Source organism: Pogona vitticeps, chromosome 4 (assembly GCF_051106095.1).
Source record: "Pogona vitticeps strain Pit_001003342236 chromosome 4, PviZW2.1, whole genome shotgun sequence".
Classification (NCBI taxonomy): domain Eukaryota; kingdom Metazoa; phylum Chordata; class Lepidosauria; order Squamata; family Agamidae; genus Pogona; species Pogona vitticeps.
This window is the reverse complement of record NC_135786.1, coordinates 26,719,651-26,737,299: the sequence shown is the minus strand read 5'-3', so window position 1 is coordinate 26,737,299 and position 17,649 is coordinate 26,719,651. Positions and strand designations below refer to the sequence as shown.

Genomic DNA, 17,649 nt, shown 5'->3' with positions numbered 1-17,649 from the left:
CAAAAAGAATCTGAAGAAAAATTGTGGTTCACATTGGTCTATAGTAAATTCCCAGTAATTGATAAAAAATATTCTAATTTCTTTTAAAGGAAAACCATCTCTACCCATTTTATTTTGTCTTCATACAATGAATTAATGAATTAATCAACCCATCTCTGCTAGATAGCACTTTTTATCACACCAGTCTTTCAAAATGGGTTGGTTTTAAGATCTCCAGTGTTTTAGATACAGTATCTTATCAGCAGCAAATATATGGCACAAACATAAGAGTACTAGTCTTGGGCTCCCCTAAATAAAATGCAAACTATCAAAAATATACCAGCCTACAGGAATTTCATATCCTAAAATCTTTTCTGAATTCCATTCTTCATCAGTATGTTTTAGCTAAAGAACATTGCCAGTTTCGCCATACTATTCAGTCACTCTCCCCACATTTTAATGCTTGCATGTGGGGTGGGGGAGGGAGAATGAAGCTATATACCTGAATCCCACCATTGCTATCACATTCTCTCCCACACCCCCATCTATGCACGGAAAGGAAATTTCTAAAGAGCTATTTTATGTTTGTGGTCTGCCCCGTAATAATGTGGGAAGCACAAGCTTTCACATCACAACTGTGAGATGTCTATGCACATAAAGCAACCTCCCCACTATAGACATTCCCCCTCCCAAATAAACAGTAGGGCTGTGGAGAAGGAAGCAATAGGTAGAATCCACGTCTCCTATCTCATCCTCCATGTGACTTTTAACAGCATGAAGAAAACACCAGACTAGGGCTATAGTTGTGGATGAATAAGGAAGTCAAAGCAGGAATGGCTCTCTACATTTTCACACAGATTAATGGCCTACCAAAAATGCTGATTTCAGATCCTCCCAATGGAGAACATGTGGCCATGGGCACCATGGGGAAAGAAGGGAATTTATATTTGAACTAAAAATAATTAGAAAAAATCACTGGATTGAGGAAGGGAAGGAAACCTAAGGACACATTAGCAATATTTCTTCATTTGACCCATCCATAAAAAGAAAAAGAAAAAAGGAGAATTTTCCATTTATTCAACAGTTTTCAAGAGCATGTTGCTGTTATCATTCAAATAACTTTCCTTGACTTAATAAAGAGTGGAAGTCTAAGGAATTGCTTACCAAAATGAACTGCAGGTGGATGACTATCTGTATCTCCCAGCTCTGAGCTGCCATCTTGACCTCCAGGCTCCCAGGATTCACTGTTCTCAGAAACCTCAGAAAAAGTGTCAAATGTTCCTTTTTGATTGCTGGCTGGCTCACCAACACCTGAGGACTGATCTTCGCTACCTGTGTCAGATATTGCTCTATTTTCTTCATCTAACCTTTCAGTAAACCACAGCCTGATCTGTGCAATAGTCATTTGAGTTCTCTCACACAAACCTGGGAGATCGTCTTCAAAAAGCACTTTATTCTTTTGGAAATAGTCCAGAAGGATGTCATTGCTGACTTCAGTAGAGGTCACTAGGCCTTTAGGAAAAACACCACGCTTGTAGTTCTCATACCATCTCAAACTTCCATTTTTCAAGCCATAACGACTATCCCCAAACCAGCGAATCACCTCAGCCCTGGGAAGGCCTGTCTGAGAACATATTCGATCATACTCTTCATTCGTAGGCCGCTGGGTTTGCACAAAGAGTTGTTTTAGCAAATGTTTCTGCTGAGCAGTCTTTTTAAAGCTTAGCTTGGGTTTAGGAGGCACAGATGCCCTGTTACGAGAACTGTTTCTTTGAACATCTGCACTCAAGCCCTGCAACTCACTTTTACCATTCGACTCAGTCACCTTAAAGTTTTTAAGGTTGATTTTTATAGGAGTCACTTTGCGTTCACCTGGCACTTGAGAGCTGTTGGCTGCATCCAAGGAACCATTTTCATTTGAAACCCTCAAGTCATCCGAGGAGTCTTCCTCTTCCACCGAGTCATCTTCACCATCATCATCTACTACCTGTTCTGCTTCTTTTGCTGCTTGCCTTTTCCTTCGCTCTGAAAACCATCCATCAATCTCTCTCCTTGTCATTTTGGTTTCACTCCTCAAACGATCCACTTCTTCTTCAAGAGGAAAGGGATTTTGTGCAAAGCTGCCTTCCAAAGCTCTGAGCTGTTCAGGAGCCCTCTCCTTATATTTCGTGGCTGAGAAATCCGGGGTTTGATGCCAGGATTGCCGCCGGGTTGGGGTATGAACAACTGGTGTTGTTGCTGATGTGGACGTTAACTCTGTTGTTATTTTGGGAGAAGAGGTGAAGGTAATTTCAGGCACAGAATCAATGATTATTGCACTTTCTGCAGCATGCATAGCCCTGCCACTTCTTACATTTCTACAATGGTATCGTTTATCGCTAAACCATTTCCGCACATCCCTTGTAGTAAGACCTGTGATTTTTGTCAGCCGTTCAACTTCAGCATGGCCAGGGAACTGATTCCTACAGAAACTATTTTTTAGTGCAGACAACTGTTCGTAAGACTTCTTATTCTTGTATATGTTGGGATCTAAGAATGCCTGTGAAGTTATGTTTGGGCAAGCAGTAAGTTGTGTCTGAGCAGCACTGACCACTTTCACAGTTGATGCCATACTAGAAACTGATACAGTGGTTGGTGGCTTAGCCATCTGAGTTTTTGGAGTGGACGTTACTGCTACTGCAAGAGATGAGGCTGCCCCTTGATTTCCATTTGTTATTACTGGTTGGGTGACTAGCACACCACTTGCTCCTTCAGGGTTTCCAACTGAATGGCCTGGCAAACTGGCTTGAATGAGATGATGAACACTACCAGGACTTGTAACCAGAGGTGTATTCAATACTGTAATGGTGGGCTGGGGCACAGATTGAATCACAGTGTTAAACATTTTCTTCCGGGCATCTTCTATCTCCTCAGGTGACCAGCTGATACCCTGTTTCAATCTCTGGGCTGTAAACCAAATCTTCAGCTGTTCTTCTGGGAACTTGGTCACAACAGTCAAATAGCAAAGTTCTGCTTTTGTGGGATACGGGAACTTATTGAAAGAGTTTTTCAGGAAACTGTTGGAGTCCATTGCTGCATTGTACGTTGGGATACTACTCAAAGGAATCATAACCTTCGGAAGGGATTTTGACGTGGGAAGCTGCTGGTGGACTTCTGGTTGCTGCTGCACTTGCACAAGCTGAGGGATGCCTGTCTGCAAAATAGGCATACTTCCGACAACTGAACCATTGACAACATGTGTTGATCTGACTGTGCCTGTTGCTGACTGGCTCACAGGCCCAGATCCATTGGCAAATGGTACTTCCCCACCTTTTGTTTCCAAATTGTTGACTGGTTTACTAGGCACATGTTCTTTCAGCATGTGGATTTTTTTAACTTCTGGTTTTGTTTTCATTATCTTCATAATTGGTGTTTTGGTAATGATGATTTCAGCCTGATTATCCTGACCTTCCTCAGGAAGGTCCCCCAAAATGTCTTCATTGCCACTGTTAGTGCCAATGGTTTGTTTCACAATTGTCTGATTGCTTTGCTTCACCACATTCCAGGTGAAGCTAGTTTCCCCAGCATGGGTTTCTGCATTGTGACAAGTAAGCTCTTTGTAGCTCTTTACCAGGAAGCTGCATTTCACACACACAAAGGAAGGGCCTTTGCTAAAGTCAATGTGCTCAGAATCAAGGTGAGCAAGGAACTGATTAACATCCTGAGAGCCAAAATTGCAATACGTACATTTGTAGGTATCACCATCTATAATACCATTATGTCCATTGGACAATGTCCCACCATTGTGATTACTATTCACAGCATCACTAACAGGCAAAATAGCAGGAATAACAGGCCGCTGGGCTCCTTCATTGTCAGCTGCAACAGAGGTTAGCTGGGACTCCTGCAATGCCAGTGTTTTTGATGGTATCATGCAAGGTGTAGTGGATTTCCTCTTGCTAGCCATTATGGCAACCAATGAAGACAATCCAGGCTTGGGAGACAAATCTTACTTTTTAAGAATGCTTTGCAAGCCAAATTTCTGGAAATCCATGATATTCACAAGGTGTGTGTCAGGAGATGGGGCATTTACTCTGGTCTGCCATTGAATCTGAAGAAACAAAAAACAGCATGTCAGCAAAAATTACAAATACATCAGGAACAGAGCAGCATGCCTTCTATTGCTCAGCTATGTATTAAAAGTATAGGTGGCCTTCGTTGTGATAACCAGTGTAATGGTCAGTGTGCCAGGCCAGGACCTGGGAAGTTCAGGTTCAAGTCCCCTCTAAGTCATGAAACTCAAAAGGTGAGTTTGAGCCAGTCACACTCTTTCAGTCTCACAGTTTTAGAAAGATAAAATAAAGAGGATGATCTCTAAATGGGTGGGATTTAGGTGTAACTAGTAAATGTATAAATAATTGCTGCCTTGGTATTTTTACTAGAACATGGAAATAAGTTCAAAAGAGGGGGAGTGAAGAATCAGTTCAAAAGTGGGAAGAAAACAGTAGGGAAGGGAAGGGAGGAAAAAAGTGACTAATGGAAGAGCCCCAATAACAATCATAACTGATGAGCCATACTGTATACTATGAATGGGATGCCTTACATAAACATGCACAAATCTGCATCCATATTACTATAGAAAGAGGGTTCTGATAGCCTTGTTTAAGTGCGATTGGGACTATCTTTGCTGCAATTATTAGGGGTTCCAAGAGTTTCTGACAATCTGCAGTCAGAAACCCCTGTTGATATATTGCAAGTCATCTGGCAATTTTTTTTCATCCTTCTCTTGGCATATTGCAAACATATCTTGTGATAGTACTGACATAAGAAGCAGGTTTATTTTAGAACTCAGCTGGAAATTGACACCAGTTTTCCTTGCACTTTTCATTAACACTACTCAATGGAACTAAGGAGTGACTAATAAGTGAGCAACATTTCATAATACAGTTCATACCTGGGTAAGGGTCCAACAGACAGTATGGGATATCTTTAAAGTGGTTTGAAAGTTCAACATTTAAATCATTTGAAGTTTAAAGATTTAAAGTTTACATTTTAATTTTGCCACAAGCATATTAGAATTCTGATTCTTCTCTGCCTGCCAAACCATGACAGCTATTGCCTAGAATCATCCAAGTTGGAAGGGGCCTACAAGGCCACCAGGTCCATCCCCTTGCTCAATGCAGGAATACAATCAAAACATATCTGCCAGGTGATTATCTAAGTTTTTCTTGAATGCCTCCAGTGTTGGAGCACTCATCCACTCCGAGGTAACTGGTTCCACTGTTGTACTGCTCTAACAGTTTGGAAGTTTTTCCTGATATTTTCTGACACTTGATCTATCCAGCCCACACCTAGTTAGCTTGCTCATCAGGGTATCATAGGACACTTTGTCAAAAGTTTTGCTGAAGTCAAGATATACTACGTCTGTGACCTGATAAAAAAATGAGATCAAATTAGTTTGGCAGGATCTGTTCTTGACAAATCCGTGTTGGCTTCTAGTTATTACTGCCTTGTTTTCTAGATGCTTGCACAATGACCGCTTTACGAACTGTTCCAGAATTTTGCCTTTGAGTGATGTCAGGCTGACTGGCCTGTAGTTTCCAGATTCCTCCTTTTTGCCCTTTTTGAAGATAGGGACAACACTGGCCCTCCTCCAGTCCTTTGGCACCTCACCCATTTCCCATTATTTCAAGAAAATAATGGATAACGGTTCTGAGAGTTCTTTAGCCAGTTCCTTCAGTACTCTCGGATGCAGTTCATCCAGCCTTGGAGATTTGAACTCGTTCAAGGTAGTAAGGTATTCCTTGACTATTTGTTTATTTATCTCCAGCTGCAATCCTTCTCCCCCCCCCCCCGCACTTCCAATTGTTTGGAAGTTCCAATAGTCTGTCTTACAGGAAAAGACTGAACTAAAATAGGAATTGAGCACTTCTGCCTTTTCTTTGTCCTTTTGTTATCATTTTTCCATCTCCATTGCAGAGCTCTGCCACTATATCTTTTCTTTGTAAGACGTACATACAGAGGTCCAGCAGTTCTTGTTTCCTGTTTCAATCAACCCAGACTCATCAGGTTTATGATATAAAACAATGAAAAAATAATGAATCATATGAAGTACATAGTAAGTTTTCAAGTGAAATAATAATAATAAACAACTCATCATCAAAAAGACAATGCAAACCACAACATATTATTTGCAAAGCAGTGCTGCTTATAAAGTGTTCTGTTTATATACCACCTCATAGTGCTTAAAAATCTCCCTGGGTGGTTTACAATTTAATTATGCAGACTACACATTCCCCACCACCACCAAATGGGGTACTCAATTTACCAACCTTGGAAAGATGGAAGGCTGAGTCAAGCTCAAGCCAGCTACCTGAGCCCAAGATCAAACTCAAGTAATGAGCAAACTCTCCACTGTAGTACTGCAGTTTAACCACTGTGCCATGAGCAGTTTGAAGCTTCAGCTAGTGACAGGGTTTATCTCTAATTTTACTGTATTGTTGTATTAATTATATTATGCTGTTTTGTTTTTATGCACATTGTAAACCACCCAGGGAGTGGCAACATTAATGGGGTATAGAAATGGAAACAAGCAAACAAACTCCATTTTGCCAACAAGTATAATATTATGGTTGAGCCTACCAATCTCATAGCCAAAGAGAACTACAGAAACTGGTGGCATAAGAATAGCACACCAAGCATGGAAAAACACAGTCTACTGAACTGCTGGAGAGCTCAGTGGTTTAGGTCTCTGGCTGTAAAGCCTGAGGTTGGGAGTTCAATTCCCCATTGTGCCTCCTTGACTTGATGATCCACAGGATCCCTTCCAGCTCTGCAGTTCTAAGGTAATGTACTAAAAAAAAAGACGGGATTGAGTTTCTGATTGCTTTATTGTGCTACTCAGCATTACAAGACGTATATGAATGATAACCAACACCGGGAACGGAATGTCAATGCTTCCAGGTACTGTTAGATTGCAACCCCCTTAATGTTTGACTATCATCCTGGTGGGGATTAAGGTGACTGTAGTCCCATGCATCTGGGGAGCAAAAGATTAGAGGTGCTTAGCCTACTCTGACAGAGAGCAGTTCTTTAAGCTTTCAAGAACTGTCCCCTCTTTGCTCTTTCTCCTTGACATATTTTTAACAGAACATGAACCTAGAATCCTAATTAATCACTCATGTGAACAAGTCAAGGACTGGTTATGAGCTCTCATGTCCCCTGTTTACAGACACACCTCCTCCTTATCAGGATGCTGGAAAACATGTTCCCACATGGAGAGAGCAGCATTTAAAGCGATCCTTCAGTGTGAATAAGAACAGGAGCTGAAAGAAAACAAAGGACTTCAACATGCATTTGCTAACTCAAAAGATAGGTCATGGTTTGATTGGCCATTTCTTAAGCTGCATCCTTCCAGTTAGAAATAATGATGCTTGTGTTCTTTATCGAATGTACAAACAAAGTTCAGTTTTGATACAGTTAAATCAATTAAAAAAATTAAAATAGCCTGACCTCAATCCCAGGGAGAGAAAAAAAATGTTTGCTTTGCTCTCTCACATAGAGTTAGCTTGAATTTAAGCACAGTAACAATACATCAGACAAAATGCAATTGAAGGGACTGTTTGTACATTTCTTTCCCCTTTAGAACAGTTACATAAGCCCATGCAGAAGCCTGGCACAGACTTTCATTTGCAACTTGAGTTGTGTACTCTGATCAGCCACATCTTAACAGGATGTTTTTGATTACTGGGCAGAGAGAGCTCGTATACTCGCACAGTTAGGGACCAAAAGTGAAAGCAGCAGCACGAATCTTGAAGCAGAACAGGCTCGGACATTTTTTAAATGTAACCTTGTTCCATCTGAATTATGAAGCTGGAATACACTGCATCAAGCCAAGTAGCATGGCTTTGTCTGCTCTGAGCAAAAGAAGTTTTCCAAGGTCTCAGAAGAGGGCATTCCCCCCCCCCACCTTACCTTCCATCCTGCAATTCCCAGATATGCCAGGGGTTAAACTTGAGGAACTTGGCATACATGTATTCTAATAATCAATGACTTCACAAAGGGTAGAAACACTGAAAATTGCTCCCCTCCCCATTCCACAACTTCGTACTTCATGCACTTCTACATTATCCAGGAAGAGATTCAAGACTGCTGAGTTACATTTGAAACAAATTCACCCTTTTTAAAATACGTTGTTTTGCTATTTGAATGTTTTACTAAAAAGCTACTGTAGTCACCTAGTAAAATATCACCATCTTCCCACACCACTCCTATTCCTCACGGTGTGATTTATCCTAAAATCCCCTCTTATTTGGCAAAACAAGAACTCAGTTCGTATTGGTTGAATAGTTAAATGTGGATGGTATTAACTGTCTGGCATTTTTCTTTGGTATTTCTGTTTTCATTTATATTCTAGATGGGGGAAACTTCAGATTTCTCCTGAAATGTAGGACAGACAACCCAGTGCAAAGGATGCCAATAATTATCTTTAAACCATTTCAGGCACTTCTTTCAGAAGGTACAAAGGTCTGTAAATTCATCACCAAGTTACAATGGGACCTTTACATGGAATCTAGGCAAAATTCCTCTGCTGTCACCCCACAAAAATGCTTAAATGAAATACCTTTTATTCTTTGTGTCCTGTAGAAAACTTGAGAACAACAGTCATTCATTGTATTCTGGTAATGACAATAGAACATGAATGGGATCCTGCCTCTCCCTTTGGACCAGACTTTGTAGCAAGCCAGAAAGAGAGTCTTCATTTTCTCAGAAACCCAGTATAAAGGGAAGAAACTGACCTTACTACCCTCCTTGTCCCGAGTCATTGAGGCATGCAGAGATGGGGGATCAAGAGGCTCTTTTCCTGCCTGTACACAAGCTTTGGGGAAGGTCAGAAAACAGCAAGAGATGTTTGTGCTGTGTATGAGCATCCCCAAACCTGACTTCAAGTGAAATAAGCCAACACTGCCCTCCCTGCAATTCTTATCATGTGCCAACAACATGGGGAAAGGAAGGAGGGAGTACAGGGTGGGGTAGGCAGCACAGGACAGATATCACAGGTATTACTGGCTACTAAGCCCAGTAAAAACGTGCAATTTATATCTCTCTAAACAATTATTAATCTTCATTCAGAGAAAATAAATACAATTAGCATGTATTACCCAGATATTAACTGTCACATTACTATTTTTCCCTGTATGATGAGGAACATCTGCGTATGAACTAGATCAGTATATTACAAGAGACAGGCAGGTTTGGTATTCTACCCCAGTCCAGAATTTTTCAATATACAGTATAAGGAAAGTACTGTCACCACCACCACCTCCTATCCCAAACTGGCTGTTTCTGCTCATGGGTATAGTTACTGTTCCTACAGCGATGGCAAAATATTTAAATAGTCCATTAACAGACCAAACAAAACATTGAAACAAGCTCTATGGTAGTAATTATGCAGCAATATGGGGCTAGCTTGGTATACCATAATGGGACATGTTTAAAGACAGGAAGTTGGAGCATAAAAATTATCCTCTTATTTGACAAGATGGAGAAGAAAGGGCAAAATTATTTTAGCCTATTCAATTGGCTGAATTCAGGTGCTGTAACACTGGGAGTATTTGGAACCATTTACTGCAGGGACATTGTACTGCCAGTGTAGCTAGAAGTAATTAGATCCAAGGCATCATCTTAAAAGTCTTGTATTAATTAGATATGAGAATGACCTAAAGTGATCTCTGGAGTAAATATAAATTGAATATATAGATTGTAATAGGTACTTCTGCTTTCAACATGAACAAACAATAGGTACATTTCAAACGTACTACTGAGAAAGAAAGCTTAGTCCTTTTCAGCTGTACTGGATGCAAGAGGTTTGTTTTCATGGAATTAATGAGGCAGTGCTGCTAGTAACGCAAAACACTGGTGTTGGCCAACACCAGTGTCCCCAATTAGAAGATTATAAGTACAGTATGACCTTCTCATAAGCCTTGCTTAGCAATTAAAGCTGAACTCATCCAGTGAGTATTCTTAAAATCACTAAACAGCAGTTTCCCCTTAGCTTGCTTTCTGTACCAGTTTGATGAAACATTTGTGATCGCAAAAGCTAAAGCAAAGTTAAAGTTGGGGTTTCTTCCTTCACAGTGAACCAGTCCCTGGAACTGTGAATAAATATTTTCCATGTTTGTTCAATAACTCCTGAGGGTGTGGATGTGCAATATTACCATGGTCCACATTTAAACCTTGAAGGCCACTCAGATGCTACATGATCATTCTAAACTGCATGATAAAACGATATCAGGTAATTAGCTAATATGAATAATTAATAAATCATATTGACACTGAGACTTAGGGTGCAATCAGATAGCAAGAAAGGATTGTGTTTGATTGTAGTGGAAAGAGTGCTGGATGCAACCTCCGTTAAAGCAGCCCTCCATCCATGCAAGAATCCTTCCAGCCCTGCCCACCAAAAGAGTAGGAGAGTAGTTTTGTTCTTTCCGTTGGAACATCTTTGTCATAGATGAGGGTTCAGCTGGTTCACAATCTCCTGTGATCACCAGGAAATAGCTCATATCTCATGGTGTCCCAAGTGGTCCAAAATGTGAGCTCTTTCCCCATCTGATCACACCTGGTTGGAGCAAGAATAGGTCCAGTCTTCAGGAGGACCAACTCCTGTTGAGGTCCTGTTCATGGATCAGCATCTTTTCAGACCACTGGAAGGTCTCCTTTAAGATAGGCTACATGGGCATAGATCCAAACTGACAGAGATCAGAGAAGGTATTTGCTTAGAGTAAAGCTCTCAGAACTGCTAGATCCAGTACCTCAGTGATTTAGGCATCTGGCTGTGAAGCCAGAACTTGGGAGTTCAATTCCCCACTGTGCCTCCATAACAGGGGTTGGACTCAATAATCCACAGGATCCCTTCCAGTTCTGTAGTTCTTATGGCTGGTAGACAGTGATGATGATTGATCTACCAGCCAGCATGGTAGCCAGGGATTTTGGGAGTTGTAGCCCATGAATAACTTCTGTGTCCCTTTTATGGCAACAAGGAAGCCATATCATCCATATTGATTCATTTGGAGCTGTAATTACGTTGCTGGAACAAATAAACAAAATAGGGCAGATGTCCTGTGTGAGTAATTCCTCTTAAACTTAAATTTTTTAACAACCTGTTATGAAGTACAAGATGCAAATAACATCCAATTAAGGGATGAGAGGAACACATATTTTCCAGTTGGCATTAGCTGCATGGGTTGCTGTCTTGTTGTGGTGAAGGGGCTTGAGTAATTCAGAGAAGCTATGGGCTATGCCATGCAGGTGCCTGACCACCTTATCTATCTCCTGAGAAATCTATATGTGGGACAGTAAGCAACAGTTAGAACTGGATATGGAACAACTGATTGTTTCAAACTTGGGAAAGGAGTACAACAAGGGTGTATATTGTGATGACAAACCTAGACAGCATCTTAAAAAGCAGAGACATCACCTTGCCAACAAAAGTCCGCATAGTCAAAGCTATGGTTTTTCCAGTAGCAATGTATGGAAGTGAGAGCTGGACCATAAAGAAGGCTGACCACTGAAGAATTGACGCTTTTGAATTGTGGTGCTGGAGGAAGCTCTTGAGAGTCCCCTGAACTGCAAAGAGATAAAACCTATCTGGGTTTAAAATCCTTTTCATGCAAATGTAATCTGGTCCCAATTGCTCCAGCTCAGCTTCAAACAAACAAAGAGCATATGGGCTGGTTCATAATTTCATGTGCATTGTGTAGTCATCGAAAAACAGGTCGAACCAGACTGTGCTAGAAGCAGTCCAAAATGTGAGCTATATAACCATCGAATCACACTCTAGTACCTCTTTGATAACCTTCAAAGGATACATAAATGTTACATCCATGTAATAACATGCACAAATACACCAATGTCTCAAACACTGCCAAGAGCTTCGAAAAGTTACTTTTTTGGACTATCACTCCAACAAGCTCCCAGCCAGCATGCTCAGTTAAGTCAGAGCTGTGCTCACATCCAAAAAGCTAGAGGCATTCCAAATTCTTCCTCTTGCAAACAGCTCATTAACAGTTCACTTTGCAATGACAGTAACTGCTTGCTAAGCCCTTCCATGGCAATTCCACCAGCCAACTTAATTATCATTTGGTCTATGAAATGAGCATGTCGCCTTGATGATCAGGCGATGAAGGACTGAAGCCTTAATGTAGTTCCAGACCAAAAGTGAATGAATGCTAGGGGAAAACACTATGGGCTTAGATTAGGCATCCTTCAGTCTCGAGAGACTATGGTAACGTGCTCTGAATAGAGGACTTGGAACAACATCTAGTGTGGCTGAGAAGGCCAATTCGAGAGTGACAATCCCTTCCACACTGAACACAAATCCAATCTGTCTCCTCTCCAGCTCCTTGATTTTGCTGGTTTTTGGACTGCCTCTTTGCCTTGGCCTGCTGGACAAGTGTCTCTTCAAAATGTGAGAGGCCATGATGCACTGGCTGCCTCGAGGTTGAACGCTCAGATGTCAAGGTTTCCCATCTGTTGAGGTCCATTCCTAAGGCCTTCAGATCCTGCTAGTAGATATCATTGTATCACAGCTGTGGTCTCCCTCTAGGGGGATTTGCCTCCACTAATTCTCCATACAGGAGATTTTTTGGAATCCAACCATCAGCCATTCTCGTGACATGCACAAGCCAATGTAGACATCACTGTTTCAGATGTATAGATGCTAAAAATTTCAGCTTATTCTAGGACTACTCTATTGGGAACTTTGTCTTGCCAGGTATACGAAAAATGTGCCAGAGACAACGCATATGGAAGGTGTTCAGCTTCCTCTCCTGCCATGCACAAAGGCTCCAGGACTCACTGCAGTACAGGAGTGTGCTCAGGACACAGGCCTTATAGACCTGGATCTTGGTATATGCCATCAGCTTCTTATTAATTTTTATTTATTTATTTTATTTTATTTTATTTTATTTTATTTTTACCCCGCCCCTCTAGACCATGTCTACTGTGCAGACAACATAACTTTTTAAAAATGGCAAGTGTTGGGTTTTATCTTTGTTTGAAAGAACTACTCTTATTTTGCTTTGTCTGGTTTTACAGTATTTCATTTCTTCTCTTTTGTCAAAAGAATAAAGGAACATCTTCCTGCACAGGAGATGTTTGTCCTTCTTCCTTCACATGGCAAAAGCAAGGATTCCAAATACAGAAAAGCCTGAACATGGCTGAGATTCCCAGTGCTAGACAAACTTCAACAGTGAGTGAGCTGGATTCAGGATCCATGACTTACACATTACTTGCAAGGACAGCCAGGAAAGAGCTGTACTTAAGAGTAAATTCATGATGTGAAACTGGACTGAATTATACTAACAAATAAATGCTACATTCTACAGAATGCATGGGAGAGGTTGGTTTCAAAAGCCAAATTTCCATCTCGCCTTTGTTGAGAAAAATCAAGATTTACTTTGTGCTTCGATTTTACTCATCTAATACTGTAGCTCAGGAGTTCCCAACTTTGGGTAACTCCAGCCGCCCCAGCTGGTGGTGAAGGCTTCTGGGAATTGCAGCCCAAGAACACCTGTGTTGCCCAAGGTTGGGAATCATTGTAATAGCTAAACCTGCCCGATGTACCACATTGCAAAAAACTGGGGGAGACCACCCAGGTTTAGATCAAACCATACTCAATTCAAGTCCTCCTTGACCGTCAAAGGAAGGCAGCTCAACAACAATTACTTAATCTGTACAACATGCCTCTTTCACATAGTGAGGAGGGTTCTGATTTTAAGGATTAATGAAGTAATAAATGAAAATCACTCTATGCAAATAAGGGAAGTGCTATGCAATTCAAATTAAGCTCAAGGGTCCGTGCAAAACAAACCAACTAACCACTGAAAGAAGGTGAGAAAAATAAGTGTTTACATCTTGTTTAGCATTATAAAAACACTGGAACTGTTGCAATATCAAGCTGTAAAACAGAACCATACAGTTTGTGTTGCTATCAACAATTACTCTCTTATGCTCATCATTCAATTGTGCTTTGTAGATGTCATTCAGCTTTCAAAATGCTTGGATGGTTTATAGGCACAGAAGGCCATCTGAGTGAATAATCACATTCATTTTCCAAACCAGAGCAGAACAGAGTCATTTTTGTCCAGATCAATTTCACAGAACTATTCAGATATAGTTTCTCCCTTAGTCTAAAAAAACTCAAGTACACTGGACCAGCCAGTGCAAATATCCAGGAGTGGCTCACCCATGTTTATTCTTGCAATAATTTGTTTTGAAATCAAGGCTAAACTGAAGCTTTTAAAAAAGAAAGAAATACTACTTCAGAGTAATAAAATTCTGCATATGCTTCACAGCTTCCTTCCATTTCTGTAGACTAGCCCTTGCATTTTAGCATTGATGATAAGAACAATAAAATGGAGGGAGGCAGAGACTATCTTAGAACCTGTTTCAATGGGGCTACTTTCTCCTTAATCTCTGCAGAGCCAACTAGCAGTAGCTCCACTTGGGTGAGATCTACACCAATGTTTACATCTGTGACTTTATTCAGATATTTAGATCCTATATGGAAATCACTCTGGAAGGATTTGTGTTCTGAAAAGCATGCCACAGATCATTGTAATAAATATGTTTAATACAGTAATATTGTTCTGTCTCAGTTTCTAAATGAATAAGCAACTACACAAGTGGAAAATTCAGTGACAAGAGAATACAATTAGGAGTATAAACATAGGTAAAAGAGGAAGATTAGGAGTATAAAAATAGGTAAAATAGGAAAATAGGCAGACTGACAATGTATTTCAGCTGGTATAAATTCCACTTAAATAAGATCTCAGAACCAAGATTCATCGGTTCCATCAATGACTCTGATGGGAGCCAATGCTATGGTCTCAGGACGGTCTCTCATAGGCCATCGTGGATTTCCTCGTTAAAATAATAATACAGTGGACCCTCGACTTACAGAATTAATCTGTATTGGAACAGTGGCCAAAGGTTGAAAAGTTCATAGGTCGAGGGTCCATTTCCCATAGGAATAAACTGAAAACTATTTAATCCGTTCCAGCCAAAGAAAAAAAATCCTGGGCTTCCAAAGCTGCACCCGCTGTCCTCTGCCTTCTGTCCCCACTACCCTCTACAGCAGGGACAGGAGGCAGAGGGCACCAGGAACAGGAGTCAGAGGACAGGGGGTGCAGCTTTGAAAGCCTGGGAAGCCGAAAGCCGCTCCGCACCTGCTGCTGGCTTTCAGCTTCCCGTTCTTCAAAGCCCCCTCCACTGCCCTCTGTCTCTCATCTCCATAGCCCTCTGACTCCTGTCCACACAGGGAGACAGAGGGCAGCAGGGGGGGGGGTCTGAAGCCCGGGAAGCCGAAAGCCAGCAGTGGGTGTGGAGCAGCTTTCGGCTTCCCAGGCTTCCAAAGCTGCACCTGCTGCCCTCTGCCTCCTGTCCCCGATGCCCTCTGCCTCTGATGGTGGACAGAGGGCAGCAGGGGCGGCTTTGAATTTCCCGCCCTTTCCCCCTGCCTTTCATAGGTCGAAGCTCTGGCCGCAAGTCGAACCAAAAATTTGCAGCCAGAGCTTTTCGTACCTCAAAATTTTCATAAGTAGGGACTTTTGTAAGTCGAGGGTCCACTGTAATAATAAAAGAAGTTTTCCCTAAAGGAAGAGATCACACTCCCAGAAAACATGGAAACCTCCAAAGATGTTTGGTTTCCATGGTCTGTACTCTGACTTCAGGAAAGGGTGAAGGAACCATGTTGAGGGGGTGCCACTGTACAGGGAAAGAAAGGCTGTGCATCTGCAGCATCCATAGTCCTTCCAGCCCCTCCAGCCCTTGCAGGAAATGGCAATTATGCTAGGCAGCATACTTTGTTTTCTTTCCATTATTTGCATCTGGAGAGAATTCTGTTTTCCAAAGGTGAGCCATAATAAACTGAGATGGGAAATGGCTTTGTTCTCACTTCTGTACTGTACTTCCCAATTAATCTTTGCAACTAAGTAATGGCTATTTATGTTATAGTATGAACAGAATATCCCTCCCAATTTTCAAAGTAAGTGGTTATTTGTCTCATTTTCCTGAACTATTTGATCAGCTACAGTAACAAACTCATCATGTTTACTTCTTAGAAAGCTTCCTCTGGAAACATGTCTAATTCCAGAACTTGAGTTAATGGGGAGATCGCCTTAGAATCTTCCTATAATGTTTGAAACTTTACATCATATTTTTAGAGATTATCTATATTTGTTATAATATTCTTATCTTCCTTAAAAACATTTTCTGTATATTATTCAGCTTCTAAAAACTCCAATATACCTCCAGATTAAGATTAATTATTTACTATTTACTATTTCTCAACTGGTTTGCTACATAATATTTAATAATAGGTATACCTAGTTATCTCTCCTTCTGCGGTAAATACCATACATTTTTATTTATCCTTGATCTTTTGTTCTAACAATCATCCTCTGCCATTCTTTTAATTCTGTATCTGCCATCTTTATTGGAAGAATCCAGAATTAAAAATTAATTCTAGGTATAATCTTCATTTTACAGAACACTATCCTTCCATACCAGGAAAAATTTAACATTTTAAATTTCTTTAACTGATCTTTAATTTGTTGCTTCAATTTATCAAATTAAATTTAATGAATTCCAAAGTTTCATTTCTATTTTTGAAATGTAGACAGGTATATATTTCCACATGTGGTGGAAATGTGAGACGATTCAGGAAGTTTGGGAAAAGATATTCAAAGAGATTAAGGAATTTATAGAAATAAATTTGGAAAAATCTCCAATGAATGCTTTGCTAAATATTTTTGGTAACCTGCAACTGGACTGGGAAGGGGAAAGATTTTTGTTGTTTAGTTGTTAAGTTGTGTCCGACTCTTCGTGACCCCATGGACCAGAGAATGCTAGGCCCTCCTGTCTTCCACTGCCTCCCAGAGTTGGGTCAAATTCATGTTGGTAGCTTCAATGTCACTGTCCAACCATCTTGTCCTCTGTCATCCCCTTCTCCTCGTCTTCACATTTCCCCAACATCAGGGTCTTTTCTAGGGAGTCTTCTCTTCTCATGAGATGGAGCCTCAGCTTCAGGATATGCCCTTCCATTTGTCCATGGAGTTTTCTTGGCGAAGATACTAGAGTAGCTTGCCACATCCTAATCCAGGTGCATTGTGTTTAGTCAGAATTCTCCACTATGACCTGTCCATCTTGGATGTCCCTGCACGGCCTAGCCCACAGCTTCTCTGAATTACTCAAGCCCCTTCGCCACGACAAGGCAGCCATCCGTGAAGGGGCGGGGAAATATAGTTAATTAGTATTATGGTAATGGCTACAAGATTAATTATTGCAAAAAAGGAAGATTATTTATAATCTTCATATGGAAGAATGGTATAAAGAAAATTTGACTTTATCAGTTAATGATAAATTAACATGTGAAATGAAAATTTTAAAAAATGAATATTAAAGGGTAATTATTTTAAGAATATTTTCTGTCAAAGAGAAAGGATGAACTCAGTCCGAGACTCATTAATTTTTTCAGAGAAAATTTGGGTATGTTGATTACAAAGAAAAGCAGAGTAAAGAAAAGAAAAAACACCCTGGTAATTGACAAGTTAATATACTGATGCTGATGTGGAGCACTAGTTTTATTATACACACCCTGTTTCCCTGAAAATAAGACCTAACCTGAAA

General features: G+C 40.6%; 1 protein-coding gene across 7 annotated transcripts in view; it reads right to left on the bottom strand.

Annotated features, from left to right (window-relative positions):
* Positions 1–17,649, bottom strand: part of ZHX3 (zinc fingers and homeoboxes 3) — a 90,102-nt gene that overhangs the window by 38,087 nt on the left and 34,366 nt on the right. For 4 of the 7 annotated variants that reach the window (XM_072996954.2, XM_072996955.2, XM_072996957.2 and 1 more), the window contains one exon: positions 1,144–4,069. The exons of 1 other annotated variant lie outside the window; for it this stretch is intronic. In XM_072996954.2, the coding sequence (XP_072853055.2) occupies positions 1,144–3,925 (2,782 nt within the window). In that variant the 5' untranslated portion in view covers positions 3,926–4,069. The remainder of the gene's footprint in view (positions 1–1,143; positions 4,070–17,649) is intronic. 2 more of the 7 variants (XR_012086179.2, XR_013544755.1) reach the window with 1 other exon arrangement.